The following is a 27,874-nucleotide window of genomic DNA, read 5'->3' on the forward strand; positions in this document are numbered from 1 at the left end:
ATGAGAAAGATTTTACATTAAGTACAAAAATCTTATTTTTTGTTCAAATCAAAGATGTCCATAACCTTTTACTCTGCAGGAGATACTGAACGGCCGCTATTTACACTGAACGATGTGCTGATCGCTTATCGTTCAATGTAAATAGCTGCTGTTCAGTACTGAACAGCTGCTATATTAAGTCAGTGGAGAGGAGCAGGGGAGCGAGAGGAGAGAAATCTCCTGCAACCTCCCGCCCCCATCTGCTGGCCGCCCTGTGAGCGAGCCAGCACTACTAGCTCTCATACAGGAGCGAGAACACACAGGGACGAGTGTTGGGCATCATTTGCCCAACATTCATCCTGTCTAAATGGACCCTAATGTTGATTGCCTAGCCTAAGATCAGGCCTTCAATTTTAACGTCTCGGAAAAGCCCTTTAATTTGATCTTGGAGATAATATATATTCTGACAGTTTGCATGTGTTTGCACTATTTGTGATTACAGATTCAACAGGAAGTTTCTGCCTCAGAGAGGTTTAAGCTCACCCAGAAAATTGCTGACTTAGAAAGTACAATACAAATGGTAAGTCATTTATTCCTTGGTGATGATGATGAGGCCTCACTACTTCTCCTGTATTTTTTGTAGTGCACATTTAAAAAAAAAAAAAAAAAAGGTGATATAACATTAGTTCTTTTTTCTTAATTTGACAACCACAATAGGATCTAAACATCTTAATAAAGACTAATAAAACTAATCTGTGACTTTTATTGCTATGGCATAAGTGTCTGATTTTTAATGTGATTTGTAGCTGGAGACGGAACGAATTGAGTTAAAATCCACTATATCTGAACTGAAGGACAAGATATCCTCTTTAGATAATATAAACCGATCGCAGTCCATCACGTTGGCCCAGACTCAGGATGACTCTTCACAGTATAGAGCTGAATTAAGTTCCTTAAGGTTAGTCTGCACGACCACTAAATTTTATGTTTTACTTGCTTTTTGATTATGAGATCAAAACTGGCGCAAAGAAAAATTGAAGTCGTGGTCCATTGCAACCCAATTAGGTTGCTGCTTTTTTTCTTACTATCTTCCCTGTTGCCAATTCAGTTTTCTATACAGCTGATGTTCAAAAAAAAAAAAACAGTTCATGCATTTAAAATGCTATTTGCACTTTTGCAATCATTTTTATTGCTCTAATGCCTCTAAAATATTAAACTACTTTGCAGATGGTGTTGCTTTGTGTCTACAGGTGCTGTGCAACTGTGTGTGCCTCCATTATCTCTTTCGTCTGTGCTCTACTCCTACGGACGGGAGGGGGGGAGGGGGAAGGGACATGTTTGTATAGCGGTGATTTTATTTATTACCCCCCAGCAAGCTGGGTACTCATTTTACCAACCTCAGAAGGATAGATAGTTGAGTCAACCTTGAGCCAGCTACCTGAACCAAGCGGGGATTGAACCCGTAACCTTCAGGTTGTGAGTGAGAGCTTAGGACTGCATTCTGCTGCTTTATCCTCAGTGTGGCGCAGAGTGTTGAAGATTTACACATGGCTGCAGAGTACGCAGGATTGTTTGTAGTCTGTAGTCCGTACATATTTAGGCTACTTTCACACTGCTACCTATAAATGTTTCCTGGCGCACCATTGGCAGGTTACAGTTTGACTGTAGTGGTACATTTCTAAGATCGTGATGCAGGTGTCCAAACGCCAGCTCAGGGAGAACAGAAACCTCACTTGGACCCTTTTCCTCACTGGGAGGTTTCCATCCTCCCTGAGTTGACGCATATGGCAAATGTGTTCACCTGATGGAAGCCAAGAAAGTGTTCTTTTGGTTGCCTCTCTGCTGGTATGTCAGTATCATTTTTGGACATAAAATAGCGCAATGTTTGATGCAATAAAATTGTTTAGTTGCAAAAATGTATTTAGCTTTTGGCTAGATGGGGTGTAGAAGTGTTATGACACCTGCCCACAATGTTTAGTAAGCCAAGAATGTACAATGAAGCACCTTTAGGCCTCATTTACATGGTACACCAAGTATCCGATCCACTTAATATTTTTTCTACATAGATCCGACACTTTTATGCATGGCAGAACAACGAGGCTGGGCCTCTGAGATCTGCTGTAGATTTTCATGTGGATCTGTACATGGACTTAACCCCAGGGATTAGGGGTAGATGTTTAATGCTGTAGATATCCAATGATTCTGCATGTAGAATTGAAATGCCCTTTTTTTTCTCTGAAACATAGATTTAGAAATTTGTGCAGGGCAAAAGTCTGCACTCTATAAACTACCGTGTGGATTTCCATAACCTTCACTAGAACGCTAAAATGGTATGGATTTGGGCACGGAATCTGTGGCAAAATCACTCTTTGTGAACAGGACCTTTTAGTATTCCTAATTCTGCATTCACTTCTTGGTATTAGAACTATTTTTGCCATAATGTTACTGTTTGTGATGCAGGTTACTGAATGAGCAACTTCAGAAGTCTTTAGAAGACCTCCAACATCGCCTTACTGTAAAATCCAATGAGTTGCAGTTGTCACAAGAAGAGATTGGAACTTTGGAAGAAAGAATAGGTACAATTCATATTTTCTTGTTTTCACATGTCTCCAATTAAGTATTTTCATTATGTTTTTGATCTTTCATTAAAATGTAATATTTTGAAAACGAAACCTCTGTAATTACACAACCAAGCGTGTTTGAATCTAATTATACCTACATACTGGTAATGTAGGTATACGTTATATGCCATGCAGCCAGACATATGGAGTCTAACCTGCAGATGTGGGTTATTTTTTTCCTTTGCTGCTGGTTTTTAAAGGTTCGGTTTCTTTCCCCATGCCCAAGTATGCTGTTTCCTTTGGGCTCTTCGTCCCATCTATCCTACACAGGTGGAGAGACTCTAGAGTGAAAACAATAAGATCTCAGGATATTTTTAATATAGATGGTGACATGGAATAAACCCCAAAACCTCCTTATCTTAGACTTGATTTAAAGGCTATGGAAACTTCGGTGCATGAAAAATCAATACAGACATATCTTACTGAATCCCTGCAGAACAAAATGATGCACTGATCTGTTTTTTGCTTTGAGCTTACTTTGTCATGCACTTAAAACGCCTTATATGTGCTTTGGCTCAAGCCCTCCACTGAGATTTGTGGTTGGGATGTGTTCCCGGCACTGATCGGCACAAGCTCAGCTCCCCTTCCCATCTCCTCTGTCAGAGTTTATGTAGCCATGCCTACTGAATACAGAATTACAGAATCCTATCTCCTCTTTGTTTACTAATAGGGAACAGATTGGTGATTACAGCTCAGTGCTATCCCTAGATCAAATGGTGAGAGGTGAGCTCCACTAACAACGCCTTACAACCCTTTTACACAGGCCGATAGTTTCACGATTCTCGTTTGCCCAACAGAAGGAGCTGGTGACATCATCATCAGCTCGTTTGCTTTCAGGCAGCCCATTTAGACTGCATGATTCTTGTTGAGAATCGTGCATTCCTATGTGAAACACTGAAGGATCCATGTTTAAACCACAGGATAAGCACACAAGCCACAACTGTTTTTTATGCTGGTTGAAATTGAAGGAAGAGCGAGAACTCCATGATTCTCACTCATCATTCAATCATTTGCCCATGTTTAAACTGAATGAGTGTCATTCAGTTATAATGATTGTTCCGTCGGAAAGGGATATAAGGCTGCTTTTTGATGGAAGATTTATCATTCAAATACGCGTAAGTGATCAGCTTCTGCCCACATCTACCCGCACTGTCATACAGCCCACTGTAATAAGGTTTCTTCCTCCAGACATGACGGGTTTTTTGTTTTTATCCTTTTTCTACTACCTGTAAGGAAGGGGTCTCACACGAGCAGATTTGAATCGCAGATTCCGTGACTGCTATTGATGCGGATGATACACGGTAAGGCCTCATGTCCACGGGGAAAAGATTTTAAATCTGCAGCGGATCCGCACCCCATAGGGATGCATTGACCACCCGCGGGTAGAAAAATACCCGCGGATGGTCAATAAAGGTGAATTTAAAAAATCCTGGAGCATGAAAAAAAATGGACATGCTCCATTTAGGTGCGGGTCTCCCGCGGGGACGGCTCCCCTACGCCTCTATGGAAGCCGTACGGATCCGCAGGAGACCTGCGCCTGAATTAAACTTGCCTGCTCCGGGCAATGCAAATCTTCCTTCCTTCGCGGCAGGATCTTCTTTCTTCGGCCCGGCGGATGTGCCCGGGCCGAAAATTTTCTCCATGGAAAATCCGTAGCGGGCCTGATTTTCCCCGTGGACATGAGGCCTAATTGCAATGCATTGATTTTCGCTGGTTCGCTCACACTTGCAGGTAGAAATTGCGGATTCCGCAAGGGGAAGAAAAATCGCAGCATGCTCTATTTTACTGTGGATTTTTCGAGTATGAGCTCCATTGATCTCTATGGATACATTAGATCCACAGTGCATATGCAATTAACATTGCATATGAATGTGGATTCACTCACAGGTTGCTAGACTGGGTGCAGGCAGAGTCTGGGGAGCAACACACCTATCCAGATTGCTGTTTGCAACCTCCACTTATTCTTTTGGACCCCTTCTTAAGAAGAAAGTGTTTTTTTGTTGTTTTTTTTGTAAATGGTTTATACTACTTCCAAAAAAAAGTAGTATAAAACCAGCCAAGCCAAGAGAGTGATAGAAGGGTGTTTCCAAGGAGTTGGGGCTTCTTTCTGATGTCATTCCCTGCTTGTGATGTTTCTTCAGCGCGGGCGGTACGCTGTCCATACACATACATCCGCATGGAAAACCGCACACATGCGCGATCATTCGCAGGTTTTCCGCTGCATATATCCACATGCGGAATCTGACCCGCTCATGTTAGCCCGACCTAAACAATGACACACAAGCTTTTTTATCTATGTGGCAGACTCACATGAACTTACAAATGTCTCTGCTGATTTCTTCCTGTCACTACAGAAATCCCTTGCTGTGCAATGTGCCCCCTCACAGCCTGCTCTTGTTCTGGACGCCAGGCTAGGGGACGGACTGAGAAGCAGCTGTCGGTTTACTCTCACTGACTGCAAATCTGTGAGTCCTTCAGTATGCAGTGCCTTAGAAAATGGTACAAGCATAGGAAGAAAACATCAGAAATGTTTAATGAAAACCAATTGCAAAAATTCTTAATTTCCAAAGACAAATTGATTAAAGGAAAAAAAAGTGCAACATAGTATGTTAGGCTGAAAGAAGACAATGTCCATCTAGTTCAGCCTGTTTCAAACCCCCTCTCTTGTTGATCCAGAGAAAGGTAAAGACAAGGAGGGGGGGGGGGCAGGCTGAACCAGATGGACATTGTTTTCTTTTAGCCTAACGCACTATGTTGCACTCTTTTGTTTTTACTTCAATCGATTTCTCAGTCCGTCCCCTAGCCTGGTGTATATAGCCTTTAAATAATAGGTCACTTTCTAATGGCACATGCCCTTTAGCACTTTGCAATGCAATTTTAGATTCAGGGTTTCCTAGGGGGCTTTCTCTTTCCGCCATCTGCTGGCTAGAGCCAGTACTGCGGTATGGGACATGCTGAAGAGAGGCCCCCCCCCCCCCCCCCCCCCCCCCCAGAAACAGAGCAGCCAGTAATCCTACAGTAAGAATACCCTGCTGGACATTTTCCGACATCTGAGCTGTACAGCCTTCAATCAGAATGTCTTTAGATGTCAGACAGTGGATTGGAAAGGGTTAAGGAGCAGAGCTATCTAACACTCATATTATTTCCAGTGATTTTTGTCATCAAGAATACCACGCAGTTAGTCCTCATTGGGATCCATCTGAAAAAAGTGACTCTCATAGCTGCCATGACTGTTATGAATGAAGCTCATGGTGCAAGTGTGAACAGAGCCTAATGTGTAGGACAAAATTATTTTCTCATCTTGTCATGATTGGCTCTGGGTATAGTTATATTTCTAAAAGAAACTAGATACATATGGAGCTATTGTAGGGTGCGCTCTTATGTAGCGGAATTGGTGTGGATTTTCAATTGAAAAGTTGAAATCTGCTGTTAATCTGCTTACAAAAGTCCATTAAAATCTGCACAACATTGCGAGGATTTTGATGTGGATCTGCTCCGATGTATGCTGCATGTAAACGCACCTTTATTCTGTTTTTCAGTACGTTTCATTTTCTTTGGCACTGTTTAACTAGGTGAATTAAATTACAAGGTGTCTGCACAGGCGACTGAAATGTCAGTTCTCAAGAACACAATTTCTGTATTGGACAAGGAAAAGGATAACCTTCAGGAAGAAGTTGATGAGAAGACAGAACGTGGAGCATGTTTAGAGGAGAACCTAGATAATAAAGTATGTTACAAGATTGTTCTGTGCTTGAATTTTCTCAGGGGAACCTTTCATATCTTCTAAACAGTTTGAGGGTTTTTTTAATATCTCTTATCTCTTCCAGGAAAAGACAATAACTAACTTGCGCCTGACCCTTTCTGAGCTTGAGGCTACTGTTGAGTAAGTCTGTTTCAGTAGTTAAAATATATATAGAGATTATGGACATCTTTTGACATAGAAAAAGATGTTCTTTACATATGATAGTGCTTACCTTGTCGAGTTGAAAAGCTACGCTAAGTTTCTGGCTGCAATCTTCATTCCTTTATCATCAGACTCCTTGATTTGGAGCTTGTGACTTAAGGCCCATTTACACGGAGCGATGATTGCTCAAATGACAGCTTTGAGCAATCATTGTGCATAAACTACTAAGTAGCTACTCGGCTACTTAAGAGCAATTAAGTGTGCAAATGAAGCCTTTAGCTGAATGCAGTTAATAGCCCAAGGGCTCTTATCTGCTTTCAGTTCCTTTGTTCTCCAAGGGAAAGCAATGCTATTAGCACTCCCTGTGTAGAACAGCTGATAAGACCGCACAACGATTTTTAGGCTGGCTTGAATTTAACGATCAGCTAGCAGTGCACGCAAAGTGCATGATGGCCGCGCGTTTAGACGCAACGATGTTCGCTCAAACGATCATTTTTTAGCGACTTTTAGGCGATCATTGCTCCGTGTAAATGGGCCTTTACTCCTAGTTGCACAATTTTATATGTGGACACGTCCCTCCCCAGTGATGCATGTTGAATGGTGATATCTGTGTGTCTAGGATACTATTGCCCTCACTAGCTCTCATGTGTTGTCCCATTCCTGGGCTGATTTCTCTTTCTACAGCCAAAAAGGGAACTTCTCTCTTGTATGTATGCTGGCATGATGCTGGAGAGTATATAATATCCCACTCCCAAAATATATAGTCTGTTCTTCTCGCCACTGAGAGAAGGGGGAGCATAGAGCGTCTACACAGCCAGGATACATGTGCTGTCAGATCAATATCAAAAACTGCAAGACAACGGGGGGCATGGCCTGGATGGAGACCAGAGCAGTTGCAGATTTCTGAGCTCTGCACAAGAAGGCCGCCTTAAAGCTTAATTAACCACAAAAAGGACGGCATTCATCTAAAAAACAGCAGCAGAAACTTACCTTGGATGATGTCCACCAGGAAAAAGACCAAAGCTGGCCCGCAGCAGCTCACAAACTTCTTTACTGCCCGCACGAGTGAAGGAGGAATGCAGGAGCTGGCTGCTGGCATGCGCTGCACAGAGCAGAGGTCCATCGGAGCTGCGGCTCGAGAGGACGCTACAAAGCATGGAAGGGTTAAGAAAGCCTCTCCTGTCCCCTCGCGGCTAGAGCCAAATAAATCTTCTCACCCTGCAGAAGATGAAAGCCCACAATCAGAGGGAAGCAGGGTGTCACAGCCTGGGACACCTAAGATGGCGCCTGGTCTCTCTCCCAATAGTGCCTCACTTCATGCAGATGCAGCAGGGCTCACCAGGGACAGCAAGTAATGGTCTAACACAAAACTCACAGCCCCCTGACACAGAAGCTGGGGCTAATATCACAGGCACACTGCATAAAGATTATGAAGATCCCTTGATGAATATTAGCTGCTCAGGACAAGCTGCATCAGAGCTATTTATTAAAGAAATGATCATGGTTTTAAGGGGAGCTCTTCAGAGAGATATAGCAGCCCTTTCAACCTCCTTGAATACTTCAATAGCTGATTTAGCGAATAGAGAGGACCACTTAGAAAATAAAATAGGGGAAATCACAGCGTCACATAACGACCTCATAGACGTGCATTACAACGCAGTGGATGAGTTGGACGCTCTAACATGTAAAGTGGCAGACATGGAGGATAGGAATAGGTGTAACAACATAAAGATCCAAGGAATAGCAGAATCAGTCCCCCAGTCTACATTAAAAGAGCATGTCCAGCAACTAATTAAATATCTGCTACAAGAATCCACACAGGAGGAAAGAATAATAGACAGAACACATAGATTACCCCGACCTAAGACGTTACCAGACCATCTTCCCCGAGATATCATAGTGCAAATCCACTTTTATCACATCAAGGAAGCCATGATGTATGCTGCTAGAAAAAAATGCATCTCTCCCAAAACCGTTCGAACAACTTAAGCTATATACAGACCTCTCGCAGGCGACAATACAGTCAAGAAAAAAGTTTTGGAAAATTACACAGGCATTGCGAGATATTGAGATTTCGTACAAGTGTGGATTTCCTCCTAAACTGATTGTTCCAAGGGGCGACAGAGTTTATGTTATAAAGAACCCGGAGGAAGGCGAGGAGCTTTTAAAAAATTGGAACATTCGAGTGACCTCCTCAAAAGCTCCATCTCGGCTGTCACTGGAATGGGCAACCATTACCAACCGCTGAACGCAAGCTTGAAATGACAAACCCCTCCATTATTTCATCAACTTTTGCCAAAAGTGGAGAAAGTTTTGCTCATACCGTTGATGATTCCTGTCCTTTTTGTTTCACTATTGTTGAAGGCCTAAATCTTGTATCAGCCGGACTGTTTTCCCCCCAATTTAGGCACCTCTTCTGCGAGGGACTGCTAAGTTCCACGACAGAGGCAGAGGATGCCTTGTTCTACCCAAGTTCTATCCCATCCTGTCAAGACGTGCTCCAACCCTGGAACTTCTTGCTATCATTAAATTTTATGTCCCCCACCCTCATTTCCGCAGAGCCGAAATACAAAATAGAGGACTATGGCCGAGAGAACTTTTCTTTTCGAAACATCCAGCCTTGTGTTGCACCCTGGAACCAGGCTGTATCTCTAACGCATCATTTTAAAAAAACACCATGAGTACGAAGTTTATGTCCTATAATGTGAAAGGATTAAATTCACCATATAAAAGAGCCTCCCTCTGAAGAGATGCATTAGCTGCTCAAGCAGAAATAATATGCCTACAGGAGACCCAGTTTTCAAAACTACGATACCCAAAATTCTCTCATCCCAAATTCCCAACGATCTTCATGGCAAACATGGAGAAGAAGACAGGAGTTCTTATAGCAATCAGGGACTCTGTGGACTTATTGAGTCTGATATAGATAAAAGAGCTAGATATATTGTGTTAATATGCAAAATCAATGGGCTGCTTATAACATTGGTGAACTTATATGCGCCAAATACTTCGCAACTGCGGTTTCTTAACAAAATGATTAGGCAGATTAGGAAAAAACAAAAGGGGCAGTTGTTGTTATGTGGAGATTTTAATATCATTGCAGATAGAGCAGTTGACACTAACAGCAGGAGCAGAACATTAACACCCACGCTGGCACCGTGGTTGATGAGGGAGGAGCTTGATGACTCATTTAGATGTATGAATGCAAACGCAAGAGTATTCTTTTTACTCTACGAGACATAGAACCTTCACCAGAATAGATGTTTCTGGGGGACTTCGATCTCCTGCCAAGGGTGAAGGAAGCTTCGATAGGGCCCACCTCCTGGTCGGATCATGCGCCAGTGTTTCTAGCTCTGAGATTGTCCACTTCGGTACACATACCAAAAATGTGGAGCAACAATACCTTCTTGATGAATATCAACCCGTATAAGAAGTTTTTTTGAGAAGCCATTCAGGAGTATTTTCCATATAATTTACCCAAAATCAATCCATTTATGATTTGGAATGCACATAAAACGGTAATTAGAGGCACAATGATACAACAAGGAGCCAGGTACAAAAAAGATAAAGCTAGTGTCCTAAATTCCTTACTACTACAGATAAAAAACCTGGAGCAAGCAATCCAAATTACTCCATCTGATAAATTACATAGAGAACTGTTGAGTGCGAGACAAAAATTGAGAGACCCTTTGCTCCTGGAGCACGAAAAAAATTTAAAATCCTATAAAGCTACATTCTATATGGCTAATAATAAATTTAGTAGTTTCATGGCCCGTAGGGTGAAGCAAAAAAGAATCAAATCTAAAATACCACACATAATCGAACCAGGATCAGACTATAAGATTAGCAATCCAGAGCAGATCGCAGAGGTTTTTAGTCGGTTTTATGCAAAACTCTACAACTTACAAGACGATCCCTCAACAGTACAACCTAATGATAGCAACATAAAGGAATTTCTAAACAGTATCACTCTTCCGACAGTGACTCAAAAGCAACTAGAAGTACTTAACGCCCCAATTACTGAGCAGGAAGTCCTAAAAATAAAAAATCCCATAAAAAAGAGAGAGCACCAGGCCCGGACGGGCTTTCAAATGAATATTTTCAGATCTATGGAAAAGAACTAGTCCAAAATCTAACTAAAATTTTCAATGAAGCTATGACTAAGGGAAACCTCCCTACAGAAATGCTTCAGGCTACAATAGTAGCAGTACCTAAACCAGATAAGGACCCCTCCTCTCCGGCAAACTTTAGGCCTATCTCCCTACTAAATAGTGACACAAAGATTTATGTAAAAATTCTAGCCCAAAGATTATTGAAAATTATCCCATTAATGGTCCACAGCGATCAGATGGTCTTCAACCATGGCAGACAAGCATCAGATGGAACAAGAAGGATTATAGATTGTGTCCTGACTGACGGATCTCCGAACGCCTTCTCTGCTCCTTACTGTGGATGCAGAGAAGGTGTTTGACAGGATTCATTGGGTATATGCATTTTCGGTTCTGGAAAAATTTGGACTCAAAGGTGGAATTCTAAGAGCAATACAGGCCTTATACTCCTCCCCATCAGCGAGAGTATTGGTGAATGGAACACTTTCTAGTTTTTTTCCAAATCACTAATGGCTTTTTGTCTTGATAATGGAACCATTTGCTGAAAAGATCAGGATGGATCCTGACTAGAGATGAGCGAACGTACTCGGTAAGGCCGATTTCGCAATCGAGCACCGCGATTTTCGAGTACTTCACTACTCGGGTGAAAAGTACTCGGGGGCGCTGTGGGTGAGCGGGGGGTTGCAGAGGGGAGTGGGGGGAGAGGGAGAGAGAGCTCCCACCTGTTCCCCGCTGCTCACCCCCCCCCCCCCCGCTACGCCACGCCCCACCCCACAGCGCCCCCGAGTACTTTTCACCCGAGTAGTGAAGTACTCGAAAATCGCGGTGCTCGATTGCGAAATCGGCCTTACCGAGTACGTTCGCTCATCTCTACTCCTGACTAGAGATGAGCGAACGTACTCGCTTAGGGCGATTTCACAATCAAGCATCGCTTTTTTTTGAGTAAATGACTACTCGAGCGAAAAGATTCAGGGGGCGGCGTGGTGGAGTGGGGGGGGGGGGGGGAGTAGCAGTGGGGAACAGGGGGGAGCTCTCCCCCCCCCCCACTCCCCTCTGCAACCCCCGGCGCCCCCCGAATCTTTTCGCTTTGCGCTTTGGTAGTCAGTTACTCGAAAAAGGCGATGCTCGATTGCGAAATCGCCCTAAACGAGTGCCTTTGCTCATCTCTAATCCTGACATAATAGGTGTGCCTCTACCATTTAGACAACACAAAATAGGGCTATTTGCAGACGATGTTGTGCTGCTCCTAACCCAACGTTGTCCTCTCTTCGGGCAGTGACAAGAAAAATAAATAACTTTGGTCAAATCTCATACTACAAAATTAATTCCCACAAACAAGTCCCAATTACTGAGCTTGAACATTCCTACAGCTCTTGGGGAATTTATTAAAAAAAAGTTTTCTTATACGTGGACAACAGAACCTGTACCATATTTAGGAATAAATCTCTCTTCCCCCTCAGCAGCATGCCAACAACAAATTTAAATTTAAAGCTGGACTCCTTACAAAAAGAATTAACTAAATTTCATAATATCGAACCCACTTGGTTGGGAAGAATAGTGCTTTATAAAATGATGGTACTTCCAAAGATTCTATATTTTTTCAGAACCATGACGATCCCCTGCCCCAAGAAATATATTAAAGCACTTCAAAACCTGATGCAGGCCTTCATATGGAAGGGGAATCGACCTAGAGTGGCAGCCTCTATATTGTATTCATCTAAGGGTAGAGGAGGAATGGGTATCCCTAATCTAACAGCATATTATAATGCTAATTTAATACAGCAAATTAGGCCATGGTGCTTTCCCTCAAAAACTATAAGTTGGCAGTCTATTGAAAAGTATCTAGGGGGGAGCACAGATCTCCGGACATTACTCCTAGCGACATCACTTAATCCAAATATTAACCCGCCAAACTGCCCTACTATTAAAGCTTCAATTGAAGCATGGGTTTACTTTAATTAAAATCTCTAAATCTCACTCCCCTCGAAGTCAAGTCCCAATCCCAATTGAGGCTTTGGAACTTCTTGTTCCTAATTTATCCATTAAAAGTTGGCGGCAGAAGGGAATATGTTTTGTTTCGGACCTACAGGATAACTCAAGCCTAAAACCCTTCGATAAACTATGTAAGGAATCTGGTCTGACTAACTATGACTTATTTCAATAAATGCAAATGAAAAGGTACTTGACATCACGATCACAATTATCATTAATGCTACCCACTTATTTGTATAATTTATTATTTAAGAAGGAAATTCCAAAATTATGTATGAAGTATTTATATAACCTCTTTAAAGGGGTGGTCTCGCGAAATCAAGTGGGGTCATACACTTCTGTATGGCCATATTAATGCACTTTGTAATATACATCGTGCATTAAATATGAGCCATACAGAAGTTATTCACTTACCTGCTCCGTTGCTAGCGTCCCCGTCGCCATGGTTCCGTCTAATTTCGGTGTCTTCTTGCCTTTTTAGACGCGCTTGCGCAGATCCGTCTTCTCCCTTCTTCTCCCTTCGGCAGCATCGGCATTTTGGCTCCGCCCCCTTGTACGCATCATCGCGTAGCTCCGCCCCCATCACGTGCCGATTCCAGCCAATCAGGAGGCTGGAACCGGCACACATCATAGGGCGGAGCTACGCGATGATGCGTACAAGGGGGCGGGGCCAAAATGCCGATGCTGACGAGCGGAGCCGAAGGGAGAAGAAGGGAGAAGACGGATCTGCGCAAGCGCGTCTAAAAAGGCAAGAAGACACCGAAATTAGACGGAACCATGGCAACGGGGACGCTAGCAACGGAGCAGGTAAGTGAATAACTTCTGTATGGCTCATATTTAATGCACGATGTATATTACAAAGTGCATTAATATGGCCATACAGAAGTGTATAACCTCATTTGCTGCCGCGAGACAACCCCTTTAATGGAGAGGCCGAGGAAGAAGAAAACAAACAGGAAAAAGCACACCACCTTAATTGGGAAAAAGATATGAATGCCACTTATAACTTAGCACCGTGGTCTAAAGCTTTCCACTGGGCCTACAAGAGCACCGCCTGCGCAAATGCATTGGAAGTGCACCATAAGGGGATAACTAGATGGTGGTACTCCCCTATAAGACTAGCCAGACTCTTCCCGGGCACCCCAGGGATGTGCTGGAGAGGATGCAAAGAAGTGGGCTTTCTTTTTTTCCATATTTTTTGGGAGTGCACCCCCACCCCCATGTTTTCTTGATGGAATTCAACGTTTGCAACGATTTTTAAGATTACAAGCCTAAAATTTAAGCCAAACCCACAATTGGCGGTGCTGTTGTTGGGCATAGAAGAAATTCCTCCCCAATGTAGGAAAATGGTCGCACATATCTTGCTCAATGTTAAATCACTAGTGGCTAGAGATTGGAGGTCTCCTAACACGCCATTAATCCAAAACGTAATTAGTATGACATCGGAACATTGTTCGTACGAAAAACTCTTTGCCCTTAGGCAAAACAGAATGCAGAGTTTTAGAGAAACCTGGCAGCCTTGGATAAGAGGTGTTGAAAAAGGGATTTTGTAATAAAAGATAATAAACTATTAGAAAATTAGAATAATATAAAGAACTGGACAGAGATTTTCTTTTAGGTCATGGTGGCGATGGCTCTGGAAATGTATCCCTTCCCCTTTCTCCCCCCACCCCCCTCATCACGTTTCTAAACCACATTTTTATGTTCTTTATCTTTAACGTTTCATGCTTTACATCAAAAATGATGTACAGATACATTACCTGACTGTCCACTGTAATCTGAATGGTGCAAAGTTGTATCTGTCATCTCAATAAAAATTATTGGAATTAAGAACTGCAAGACAACCAGCTTTATACAGGAGTTGCACAGACTCTACAACTGCATAATTATAGAAGGCATTTAATTAAGTATTTTTAGAAAGTTGTGTTTACTAAATATAGAATTAAGCGAGTAATAAAAATGACCTTGATATCAATGTTTTATTCCTCCTATTTTGCATCTATCTGCAGAAAAATCTGGATATAATGTATTTATAGATATCCCTTTATGGCACAGCACAAGTGACAAACTATGGCAGAAAATAATACAATTTCTAATTTACTGCAGTACTCCCCAGGTTCACTGATATAATTATGTATAGTGCCATCAACTTACATTGGGATGACGCATTGTAACAGTTATAGAAGACGTGGTACAAATGAAACGGCTTTTAGAAGTCACATTACTTAGCAGTCCTGTCCTTTATGAGCTTACAATCTATTTAACTTTTCCTATTAAACACCAGCATCATGTTGTAGTCTGGATGAGTTATACATTATTAAGATGAGCTAGCTATGGCATCTGCGAGTATTTTTCAGGTTTTTTTTTTTTATTTTTATTTTTTTTTTATATATGAACCCTTCAGGACATGTAAACATTATTCAATCCATCACAAAGGAGGAAGGCTGAGTCACAATGTGTATTAACTGAACCATGAGCATGGAAAACATGCAACTGTATCTGATGCAAGAGATAGTAATGGGGCAGATTTATCGAAATACTAACGACCACTTGTCCGTCAGTGAATGAGTTACATTCCCCGCCCCTGAACACAGGACTGTGACATCATCACAGATCCTATTCCATAGCAACTGAGGCCACAGGGGTTTGTAGGGATGCATAACTCACTCGGGATGACCTCCAGTTGAAGGTCCTTTTGATGATGTCACTCATGTGGTAAGGGGCGGAGCTTGTAACTCCAGATGATCAAGGGCGGAGCCGGACTGCTTCACCTGGACTGAGTGAGATACATGCTCCAACCCTGATCACATGACTGTGACATCATCAAAGGTCCTTCATTCCAAGTGAGTTTCATGCTCCACCCCCGATCAAATGTCAGTGATGTCATCAAAAGGTCCTCTAAGCACACAGCTGCTATTCGGCTAGATGTTCGTTAATATTCCACAGCAACTGGGGCCACAGGGTTTGTAGGGGATGGAATGCTAATGAACACCTACAGCAGCTGCGTGCGTATAAGACCTGTCATGTGATCAGTCACCTGTGTGGGAGTAGTCTGGGGTTACATGACCGGGGGGTGATCAATGTGTGCTGCTTTTCGTCCCTGTTGTATGAAGAATGTATGTAGCAGAGCTGTATGTGATGTATATGTAGCAGTGCTGTGTGTATGTGACGTGCGTGTAGCAGAGCTGTGTGGTGCATTGAGCCACCAGAAACACTAATGCTATTTAATTTCCTAATAATTACTAATTAATATTGTAATGGTTTTAAAATGCACCTGATTTATCACAGTGACAGCTGGATGAGAATTCTGGCACATCTTTAGACATTTCTGTTTAACTATACATCACCTTTTCGATAGTTTAGATTACTCCATTTTATGCCAAAATTTTGGTGCATTAGTTTTGTGCATGATGTTGCATAGAATCATAGAATGGTAGAGTTGGAAGGGACCTCCAGGGTCATCGGGTCCAAACCCTCCTGCTCAGTGCAGCATTCACTAAATCATCCCATTTGGGACACTCGCCTATGTCATGTAACCATGCCCCTTTTTGGTATGTAAAACCATTTTCTTGCATAGTTTGCAACAGGAAACTGCTGCATTTCAATAGTAACCTGCATCCTCATGTCTGAGCACTTTTTATTGCATTGTATCTCTTCTAATACCATCTTTGATAACTACTTTAATACATAGTTGTGTTTCTAGCACACTTTTTAGTTTTTGCGCATATCTGTTTGATAGTTGCCTCTGTTTAAACATTGGTAACTTATTTTAATAACCTTAATTTGCAGTCAGTTGAAAGATGGCTTCAGTAACAAGGACCGCGAGATATTCAGTCTTCGCCGCCAACTTGATTCTGCCCATTCTGATCTTACAGAAAATGTGAAGTTGAGAGAAATTTCTCTAAAGGAGAATAGAAGATTGCAGGATGATCTGGCCACCATGGCTAGAGAAAATCAGGTATAAGGGTTTAAAAAGTATCTGCTTGATGTAATAACATTATGACGTAATTAGACCAGCAAGATATAATAGATCCCTGAATCCGGTTGTATGTGCCCTGTGGTGTAACCAAGAAACATTTCTGAAAGTAATTTGTGTAAAATTTAATTTCTAAAGCTTTTATTAAATGAATTAGGAAAACAAAGCAGATAGTGCTTGTGATTTAAAGTGGGTTTTCCTTAAGTCAGATATTGATGTCCTATCCTCAGGATAGGTCATCAATATCAGGTCGGTAGTGATCCATCTTTTGGCACCCTTGCCAACCAAATGTTTAAAGTGACCATAGCCACTTTACAGCATACCTTTCATAGCGGTTGTGCCTGACATAACAGTACAATCCCATTCACGTGAATGAAACTGCTGCTCTCAGGCGACATGACTGATGAGCGTGATGTCGTGGGTCTGAAAGCAGGTTCTGGCCCTCACCAGATTCAACCTGATGCATGTGTGAACATATTCCTTATTGATGTAATCTGTGAAGCCAACTGTCCAAGTGATTTGTGACAGTTAAGGAAACCAATTTTCTTTGAATTTATGGGTCAAATAAGTGATGTTGTGCCTTCTTCAAATTTGCTAGAATTCAGCAGCTGCCACTACTACCATCTGTATGTATATATATATATATGTACGGTGTGACTTTTTAAAAAGTGCTATATCTCCTTTTTATTTTTTATTAGACTGTTACATTGGAATTAGAAAATGCAATACATGAAAAAGAAGAATTAAAATTAAGAGTTCATGGCTACATCTCTGAAGTTGCCAGAATTGAAACGTTAATGGCTTCCAAGGTGCGTGCTTACTGCTTAATATTCAATACCATATCTTTTGTTCTGAGTTTCATTGTGATCTTGGCTAGTTTTTTGTTCCAGATCAATTTTTATAAAACAAACACATTGTATCGATGCAGATGCGCACACTGTGATGATCTATGGACCACAGGCTGTGTTCTGTATTTCGATTTGAAATTTAAAAGGAATTTAGTCAGAAAATCAAGGTTTTATAAAAAATTTAGTGTCTTCCGTGTTATTAGGGGCCACAGCTTAGACTGTGGGTATAGCTACTGCCACTAGGAAGTGGACACGAAGCAGAAAGTGTTAGCTCCTCCTACCATCTATACCCCTCCAGCAGGCACTAAGCTACTCCGTTTTAGCTTAGTGTCTGTAAGAAGCAGACCTCTCTGTTAACCGGACTTCAGTCCATATTCTACATCTACTTTCGGGATTACAGGGTTGACACTAGACTCTGATACCTCACCAAGGAGTGCTCACAGCATGGAGCCAACCATCCTGTTGTACGCCCGGCCCTCAGAAGAAAAAAAGGAACAGTGAAACACTAATTTAACAGTGACCCGTCAGCAATAGCATGTCCTTTCCAACACGAGCACTCCTTCCACAAAGGGTAGGCAAGTACTGGGGTGCACGCTGCTGGAGTACAGGCGTCACTCTACGGATGAGTGAGAATACTTCTCCATGAGGTAAGTATTCTTCCCCTCCTAACCTGTTGCCCACTGTATTGGAGTCTGCCCACCTGTCCTATCACACCTGCTCGAGGCTCTTTACCTAAGTCTTGCCCTTAAGCGTTCCCTTCTTGGTGCTCCAGTGCTTCTTTTTCTTTTCTTTTACATCAGTGCCTCTCTACTCCTTTTTTGGAGGGTGTCTACTGCTGGGGAACAGGCAGGAACCTTTCACCCTCCTGCCGGGCAAGACTTTTTTCACTGCACTCTGTGCAAGATCTCCCCTTGGTCCTGCTTGCTGCTGCCAGACCACGACGCCCAACGGTAATATTACAACTGTGTTTCCCAACTCCAGTCCTCAGGACCCCCATCAGGTCATGTTTTCAGGTTTTCCTCAGTATTGCATAGGTGATGTAATTATCATCAGTACCTCAGACATTGCCACAGGTGTTCGTACTATAGGGTATCCTGAAAACATGAACTGTTGGGGGCTCCTGAGGACTGCAGTTGAGAAACACTGCATTACAAGAACCTTTTAGGACCTTAGGTACAGACTTACTACTCTAGTCATCAGATTGGTGGCTACACTAATAGGGGTGGGCTCACAGGCTCCCTTCAGCCTATCAGAGTGCCCCTGCAGGGAGGAGGTACTTCCTAGAGAATCCTCTAATATCTGCTCTGGGCACCCTTTTTCTGCTCTCCCATTGGTTCCTGTACTTCCAGAGCTAAAGCCTGCTCTCAGGTCCTGTTGCCTCAGGTTCTTTTCCTTTTTCCTCCTGATCTCCGCATCCTCTCTCTCTTCGGCTAAGACCGGTGGTGTTGGTACTTCCCACAGCAGCGAGGACTGCGACCACATGCATAGAACCTTTGCCTGGCGGCTAGCTCCTTTATACTTGTGCCTCTTCTGCAGTACCCATAGAAGCAAATGAATTAGACCATAGCACCATGTCTAACCCCAGGGCAGAATGCTCCAGACAGGTGGTAGCCAGAATCACACATTTTGCATTCTCTCGCTGTCATACCAAATTTTCATGCAGGCAGTTTGAATCCAACTGCACTGATTATTTCCTAGCTACAGCCCCATTGGCCACTGAACTGGAATGGGCAGGCTCTCTGTCTTGTGCAGTCCTGGACTTTACAAAAGTGTCCAAGGCGTTTGTTGACATGCTGCATAGGACTTGCCACTCCCCATCACATCTGACGGAGACTACTACCCCCTGGCCCCCCTCATTGAAGAACAGGAAGTGATCTAGACCACTGTTTCTCAACTCCAGTCCTCAGGGACCCCAACAGGTCATGTTTTCAGGATTTCCTCAGTATTGCACAGGTGATGGAATTGTCAGTGCCTCAGACATTACCACAGGTGTTCTCTCTATAGGATATCCTGAAACCATGACCTGTTGGGGGGCGCTGAGGACTAGAGTTGAGAAACACTAGTCTAGCAATCTCCCTTGTGGCAATCCTCTGAGTCATCTGCCTCATCGTGCTCTCCACCCCCTACTGGCATGCGCTCTGAGCTTTCCTCCAGTGATGACCCTCGCTCGGAAGGTGAGGTATCCGAGCATCCCTCTGTTTAATCTGTTTATTAAATTTTAAATATATCATATAGAGGTAAGCAGAGGTAGTTATATATTTTTAAGGCATGGCCTTGAATTCCACTGCAAGAGTTGTACCAAATAGTCTCTTTGTAACTTTTTTCCAGCTTTTCTCATACTTAGAGACGAGCAAGCATACTCGCTAAGGCAAACTTCTCGAGCAAGTAGTGCCTTATGCGAGTACCTGCCCGTCTCTAAAGATTTGGGTGCCGGCGGAGGAGAGCAGTGAGTTGCGGGAGTGAGAGGGGAGGGCGTGAGAGATCTCCCTCGCCGGCACCCGAATCTTTAGAGAGGAGCGGGCAGGTAGTTTGCCTTAGCAAGTAGGCTCGCTCATCTCTACTCATAGTCCTTTCCAGTACCATAACAGCATGCACAGGGTTCTCGGCCATTTCTTTGGTAACAGGCTGCCGAGTCTCCCTCTAATTCAGATCTGGACGAGGAACAATCATCTAAACTTTCCTCTTTAGTTGATAGTTTGATAACTCTGCTGAAGGACACCCTACAGGTGAAAGATCCAACGCGAAGGCCAGTGATTCACGGCTCATGAAACCATTCCCTATTTCTAATTATACAATCCCATTAAAGCAACCTATAATAAAAATGAAATCGTTCTCTATAATGTTTGTCTCCTGCAGATGAGGTCCAGCTTAATTTTATATCTTGATTTTTAGGAGCAAGAAAATCGAGACCTTCTGGATCAATTCAGAATGGTTCATAGCCAAGCTGAGGAATGGGAAGTTAAGGCACAAACTGCTCTTGGTGAAAGCAGTTCTATAAAGATGGAGCTGCTCTCTGTAGATACTGATAGAAGGCACCTTCGAGAACGACTAGAAGACCTAGAAAACGAAGTCCAAGAGGTAGGGCTCAGTAATACACCCACAGCTACTGTCTATTATTTGTTGTGTTAAAGGGTTGTTCCTGTTTTCATTTATAAGATAGGAAATCATATATTTTAATAAACATGCATTTAAAATACAGCTCACAGGGCTTGGTGATCAAATTCATCTGATGTACCATTTCAATTCAGCACAATTCTGATTTTGGTCATTTGAAAAGTTATTAGTCCACTCTTGGTGATAGACAGCAGCAGAACATTTAAGACTTTCATGGAACAGTATGATATGCATCAATAAGTTAGGACAAGGTCTATTATGTGTAATAGGCTGTATATGTGAACTTTCCAGGAATGCACACAAGACTATTCAGGTCATGATTTAAATATCCTACAAACTCTATATAAGTAAACTGCCTTTTGAGCGAATTTTGAGCGATAATCGTGTCTAAATGGGCCTTTATGAATGACTGACAGTTTATTTTAAATAGAGGCAGGCGGGCCCTATAAGAATAGGAACGATTATCACTAGGATGACCTGTCAGGCATCTGCCCCCGACAGGTTGTCCCGGGTAGAAGAATCCTTATTTATAAGCTTTTTATGTTGAGCTTGTACTTAAGGCTTTACTGCAATCCAGATAAACTATATCCAAAGCACCACTTTTGTGACATAGTCAAAGAAATCAATGAGATTGGTTTGACATGATCTGCCCTTAGTAAGGCCAGGCTGTTTAGGGTCCGACAGGTTCTGGATGGTCAAATATCCTCTTTTTCAGGAAAGTTTCAATTTGTTTAACTAATACAAACAGCATATCAAACTTGCCTGTAGCTCCCGTCGTCGTCTTTATGGATGGATGTTGGAACAGACTTTACGTCTTCCCGACACACACCGTATGTATATTGCACGGTGTACGTCTACGGCGCTGAGTACCAAGGAGCTCAGAAGCTGAGCCCCAGTAATCGGAGCGGAATCGCAGGTATAACTTGCAGCCTTGGTCCTGCTGCAACCATCGGGATCGAGCTTTGCTCTGATCCCAGTGATTTAATTCTTTAGTTGTTGCTGTCAATGTGGACTGTGGCATCTAGTGGGTTTTGGAGAGGGCTCCTTCCTTCACTCCATTGGCACTTCTGTAATCTAATCATGGGTTGCCATGGCAACTTGAAGGTCAAATCATGACCGCTGGGTCTGCCATGTACAGTGTGCCTGTGAAGGTCAGTATCATCACTGACCATAATAGACCTTACTGACAAAGCAGTAAACACTTGGCAGCATAGATGGGTGCAAGTCAGCTGTAAGCTTTTCTTTTATTCTCCCATAACGTATGAAATAACAGCTACGTTTCGACCTCCACTGTCGAAGCTCATAAGCTTGAAAAAGACTGTAGAGGTCGAAACGTAGCTGTTATTTCATACGTTATGGGAGAATAAAAGAAAAGCTTACAGCTGATTTGCACCTATTTATGCTGCCAAGTGTTTACTGCTTTGTCTATACTGGAATTTGACGGCTTGGTTTTGACCCTCTTGCTTGGCTCTGCATTTTTTATTAGTCCGACCCAGAGAGGGCTTTTCACGTAATGCTGCGGGTGCACCCTTCTTTTCTACAAGTAATAGACCTTACTGTCATTAATGAATATGACAGATAATACACTGTCCTAAATAAGTAGTACAGTGTATTATGTAAGCTTTTGATCGATCGCATATTCAAGTCCCCTTATGGATTGAACAAATGTAGTTAAAAAATATACATATATATTTTCAAGTGTAAATCTAAAAATCTCCATTTTCCCAATAAAACCCTATTTTATTATTGGAAAAATGCAAATTAAAAAACAAATCCCACAAATTTGGTATTGATGATGTGTTCGTAACAATAGGTAATATAAAATCATGTTGTTGGAAAACCATGTCAAAGTTGTTGATTTTTGATCATTTCGTCTCACAAAAAGGGAAGTAAAGAGATCGAAAAGTCTTACGCACTGCAAAATGTTACAAATAAAAACTCCTCTTTCAAAAACTAAGCCCTCCTACAGCTCTGTAGAAGGAAAAATAAAAAGTTATGACTGAATACAGCGATACAAAAAAAAAAGATTCTATGAAGCCTGCCTTAATTGTTCCAAAGTAGCTACTCCACCGCCCCTCTTTTCTATTCTGCCTTTTCCGTACAGTGTGTACCCAGGAATGGCTATTTCCCAATCATTATAATCCTTAAACCATGTCTTTGTAATGACAACCAGGTCTAAATTATTCCTGGATATTATAGTCATTAGTTCAAATAGTTTATTTCCTCAGCTACGAGCATTAGCATATATTCTATAGGGAAAATTACATTTTGTATAATTCCTAGCAACAACATTAATTAAATCACCAAAATTAACCACCACGTTTTTAGAGTTACCAATACACCGCTTCAGCCTAACAGGATATATATATATATATATATATATATATATATATATATATATATATATATATATATATATATATATATATATATATATATTTATTACCATAATTGTCCTTTGTACAAGAGAGAGTGATCATACAATAGCACCAGAGGGACAGTTGTGGCGATCAGTATATAGTATCAGTATAATAGCTAGGAATGTAATTCCCACGGGCATTTGAATTGCATCTTGGAATTATTTTTTTTTGTGTAACAAAAGGGAGAAAATTGAAAATTGCCCTTAAACCTTGGAAAAAAATCTACATTTTATTTTTAGGCCATATGCCCCAGCCTGACTTCTCACATATCATTGTTATACCAGTGCAGTGGATTCCTATATCTGCACAGTTAAATCGTGTACGGCATGAATGTGTCTTGTGTATTGCATTCATAAAGTAACTAGGAGGGGTGTCCCCACAACCTAAAATAACTTCACAGCCAGTCTGTACTATCTGGGTTGCTGCCTACCATCACATGTGACTGCTGCAGCCAATCAATGGTTATAGAAGTCACAGGTCCTGGTCAGCAACAACTGGGAAGCAATTTTAGGTAGTGGGAAAACCCCTTCAACAGATCTAAAGAAGACATCAGTCATCACGAGACCTCATGGAATCGGAATAGCATTATACAACATAGCACATGTATCATGGCACCTGATCAGCACCGTGTTTAGCGGTTAGCAGTGGATTATTATTGACACTGGCACAGAGTGTAACAGTTATATATTGAGCAGCAGAACGTCTACAGTATATCCATATAAAAGACTACACGGAGGGCTCCATTAGAGAACCACAAGCATTTCATTATTTTCTTCAGTATCTGCTGCAGGCTACTCAGTCTTAACCGTGTCAAATGTAAGTTTACGTTCTAGAAAAGCCCATACATTTGTATAAAGTAGCTAATTGTACGCTGTTTATGAATTTGTCTTTTGCAGCACATGAATGCTCATCAGGCTTATGAAATTCAGATATCTTCCATGGCCAAGTCTTTGTCCAAACTTGAGGAACAACTCAGACGTGAGCAAGATGAGAAGGCTTTGATTCTGTCTGACGTGGCATCAGTGAGGGAACTGTGTGTTAAGCTGGACTCTAATAAAGAGCAGTTTTCTAGACAGCTGACTGCACGAAACATGGAGTATGAAAGAGTAAGTATCAGCCCGGATGTGTAAAACCCCCTTACGTTTACTTTCAAGCTCCTGAAAGATTGTAAGCTCATGTGGATTTTTCATTAAAATAGAAAAAAGGTCTGCTTTTTAGAAATGGCGCTTCTTGTCCATGGATTTTGTTAGGTATCTAGCGCACATCCTGGCATCATAGTGCCCAGGATGTGAGCGCTGATGTCAGGAGAACGGGCGGTGACCCTTTAGTTTTTGATTGGCTATAGCGGTCAGATAATTACCTGTGACAACATCTTTCACAACAATCACTGGGTGGATGGTGGGGCAACGGCACTTGATCACCGTAGCAGAGGTCTGGTAAGTACTGCTCCTTTTCTTAATGTAAGACAGTTGGAATTCTATCTGATCAGTAACCTGACAACCCCTTTTAATATCTAGGGTTTCACATCTCGGAACTCGCACTGATTGACTTGAAGGGGCTACCTGTGGCAAGCACTGCGGCCTCTTTAATTTTCACATCTGTCTTCATTCAGTTTTATACTCGCAACACCGTACTGCTTTATTTCCTATTCATCTTAACGGGACAAGGCTGCAAAACTCAAATGGCCGTTATGAAATGTGAGACGTACTGAGTATGAAGCAGAATTAAAACCGATATAAATGTTGATGAAGTCATTGCGCTTGCAGTACAGGAGTCTAGATATCTGGTCTCTTACTGGTCAGACACAGATAGCCTATCCTGAGGACAGGCCATTAATTTATCCAACCTGGATAACCCCAATAATTGTACTGTGATGACAGAAGTATTCGCTCTTAATTAGAATAACTTCTCCATTTTGAGAATCTGCTGCTTAACTTTCTTACATTCTCAAATCATTTTTCTATTAAGTATGCAGAACACTGTAGAAAAGATAAAAGCATATTAGCTAAAACTCTGTCTGACTTTAATTTCGGAGGGCATTACCATCAATCTAATGATTTTACCTTTTGGCAGATGTCAGGGTAAAGAAGGGATCGGTCATGTTAGATTTTAGTATGCCCAGTCCTCTGTTCCTGCTGGTAATAAGCCACTGCCAGAGGGGACTGTGACTTCTTCCCATTGCAATAACCATGTAAGCTCAGCCAGGCTGAACGTGCTTGTTTCTGGGAGAAATAACTGGCGTTTGACAATTATTTCATGTTTGGCCATTTTTAGTGTTGACCATACTTCTAGGAAGATAAATTCAGCTGATTTTTGTTTACCTTCCTCATATATCTCATTGTGTATATTACTGAAGCTCCTAGATGAACTGGAAGATATGAAGTCCGAAGCTGAACTTTTGAAGAAACAGTTAGCGAGTGAAAGACTCACAATTAAGAACCTGGAGACTTTGCTGGCCACTAACCGGGAGAAGGAGTTCCAGAGCCATCTAAGTACTCATGAGAAGGAATCAGAAATCCAGCTACTGAGAGATAAGCTGACCTTAGCAGAGAGTAAACTGTGAGCTTCCTTTCTTCTTCATCTGTTTTTTCTTTTGTCTTCTCGGCTGTAATATTCTTTACCTGAGAAGAAAAGTAAATTGATCAAAAAATGTCTTAAGGGCCTTTTACATGGGCAAGAACCTTTTTTTGTGTTTGTTCTTTTTTTGTTTTTTTAATTAGTGAAGTTTCTGCAGATCACTTTATAAACAAGCAAACGCTCGTTCTTACGATGAAAGTAATAATTTTTTTCTGCCGAATAAAAAAGAACATTAGAGGTACATCTCCTCTTCCCATGTGAACAGGGGAGGTGCTGCCTAAGGCCTAGAAGCTCCATGGGGAATGAACAATTGTATGAATGATCTCTCCTAATAGACTGAATTGATCCATGTGAAGGTAGATCTGGTTGACTTGGCACTCCTCATCGGCGCTCGGCCCTTTTTTACGTGAATGGACCCTTAGAATGTTTCGTCAAAGGGGTTGTCTCGCGAAAGCAAGTGGGGTTATACACTTCTGTATGGCCATATTAATGCACTTTGTAATATACATCGTGCATTAAATATGAGCCATACAGAAGTTATTCACTTACCTTCCCTGCGCTGGCGTCCCCGTCTCCATGGCTCCGTCTAACTTCAGCGTCTAATCGTCCGATTAGACGCGCTTACGCAGAAGGGTCTTCTGCCTTCGGGTCTGTCCGGCAGCAGCGGCGTCCTGGCTCCGCCCCCTTCTACGCTCATCGCGTTGCCCCGTCACGCGTGCCGATTCCAGCCTCCTGATTGCCTGGAATCGGCACACGTGACGGGGCGGAGCTACGCGATGACGCGTGGAAGGGGGCGGAGCCAGAACGCCGCTCGTGCCAGACCCGAAGGCAGAAGACCCTTCTGCGCAAGCGCGTCTAATCGGGCGATTAGACGCTGAAGTTAGACGGAGCCATGGAGACGGGGACGCCAGCGCAGGGAAGGTAAGTGAATAAATTCTGTATGCCTCATATTTAATGCACGATGTATATTACAAAGTGCATTAATATGGCCATACAGAAGTGCTTAACCCCACTTGCTTTCGCGAGACAACCCCTTTAAAGCAATTAACTCCAAATCTCATGTGCTTTTGCAATGTTTTTCACACAAAATTCAAACCTGTGCATACCATAATTAAATACAATGGTGACTATTGTGTAATATGAGTTTACTGGATACACCTATAAGATATTGATGGTCTATGCTGGGGTTAGGCCATGATTTTTTTTACATCCTGGATAACCCCTTTAGATATTGACCCAATCCTATAGACATTGTGTGCTATACTAGATTCTAAGCATTGTGAAAGGACTTGTCTGCTGACTTCCATCCGTGTGAATATAATATAGTTATGAAACATGTTCCTGTAGTCTGTTCTACAATAGATACACCCTATGTTTTATAATGGTAAATCTGTGTAATTCTTGAAACGTTGTAGTAACAGTCACTCCCGGGAAGCAACCATGCTTCGGAACAAACTTACACAGTTGCAATCTGACTATGATGTTGCAAAAAGACAGCTTACAACAGAGCGGTTTGAAAGGTAAGATTACACTTTCACATGCTTTTTATTGATTGAAATTGTCAGGGTAATTTCTGCGTACAGCACCAATCAGGCCCACCCCAATGCCCCGCTGCCGGCGGTAAAGAAGAGACACCACACACGGAGGTCTGGTATAGTTCCTCACACGGGGACATGACTGCGCACTTTATTACAGATTACATGGGATCTTATACCCTTTGGTCTCATCACTAGGAATGGGTGATGGGCTCATTGGCTCAAATTCACCGCATAACCATATATGTTAAGCCCGGATTTCCGGCTGAGACACTGATAATCATATACGTAGTTAAACAGTCGTTATCTTGATACGGCGCCTCTGGGAAAACAGCCAAGCACACGGCCTTCGTGTTCGGTTCTGTATCATCTCTGAATTTCTGGACACATCTCTCTCAGCCTTGCAAACTTTTGGAATATGATGTAAGGCGACATATAAGTATTTCTCATTTTAACTTTGAATAGAACTTGCATATAGGTATAAAAGCATAAAAAACATATGGCAATATATACATATACCCTCACAAAATTACACACAACCCCACAATGAATGCACGAACCAAGACATGAAGAGACTCGTTAGAGGAGTCATTAAGGGGGCTGCCCCACAAAGAATATTGTTCAGCGTTTAATAGAGCAAAGCATTAAAAATGTTTTTTGTTCTACATGATCTATCCCCAGATAGTCCCGGAGTGTTAGTGCCACCTGCTGTTCGTTGTGTCCACCTCAGTACTGACTGTAGTAGTCACATTTGTTCAATGTTTAGAATTGTGAGCTGCATTTATCTAGCACTTCCTTT

At 42.1% G+C, this 27,874-nt stretch overlaps 1 protein-coding gene across 2 annotated transcripts in view; it reads left to right on the top strand.

Annotated features, from left to right (window-relative positions):
• The window catches only part of CEP135 (centrosomal protein 135), a 67,206-nt gene that overhangs the window by 34,408 nt on the left and 4,924 nt on the right, over nt 1-27,874 (top strand). For both annotated transcript variants that reach the window (XM_066573366.1, XM_066573365.1), the window contains exons 14-24: nt 482-559; nt 786-937; nt 2,440-2,555; nt 6,173-6,327; nt 6,428-6,483; nt 16,395-16,563; nt 17,280-17,390; nt 20,322-20,507; nt 23,860-24,069; nt 25,320-25,522; nt 26,956-27,060. In XM_066573366.1, the coding sequence (XP_066429463.1) occupies nt 482-559; nt 786-937; nt 2,440-2,555; nt 6,173-6,327; nt 6,428-6,483; nt 16,395-16,563; nt 17,280-17,390; nt 20,322-20,507; nt 23,860-24,069; nt 25,320-25,522; nt 26,956-27,060 (1,541 nt within the window). The remainder of the gene's footprint in view (nt 1-481; nt 560-785; nt 938-2,439; nt 2,556-6,172; nt 6,328-6,427; nt 6,484-16,394; nt 16,564-17,279; nt 17,391-20,321; nt 20,508-23,859; nt 24,070-25,319; nt 25,523-26,955; nt 27,061-27,874) is intronic.

Source organism: Eleutherodactylus coqui, chromosome 7 (genome assembly GCF_035609145.1).
Source record: "Eleutherodactylus coqui strain aEleCoq1 chromosome 7, aEleCoq1.hap1, whole genome shotgun sequence".
Taxonomy (NCBI): Eukaryota; Metazoa; Chordata; class Amphibia; order Anura; family Eleutherodactylidae; genus Eleutherodactylus; species Eleutherodactylus coqui.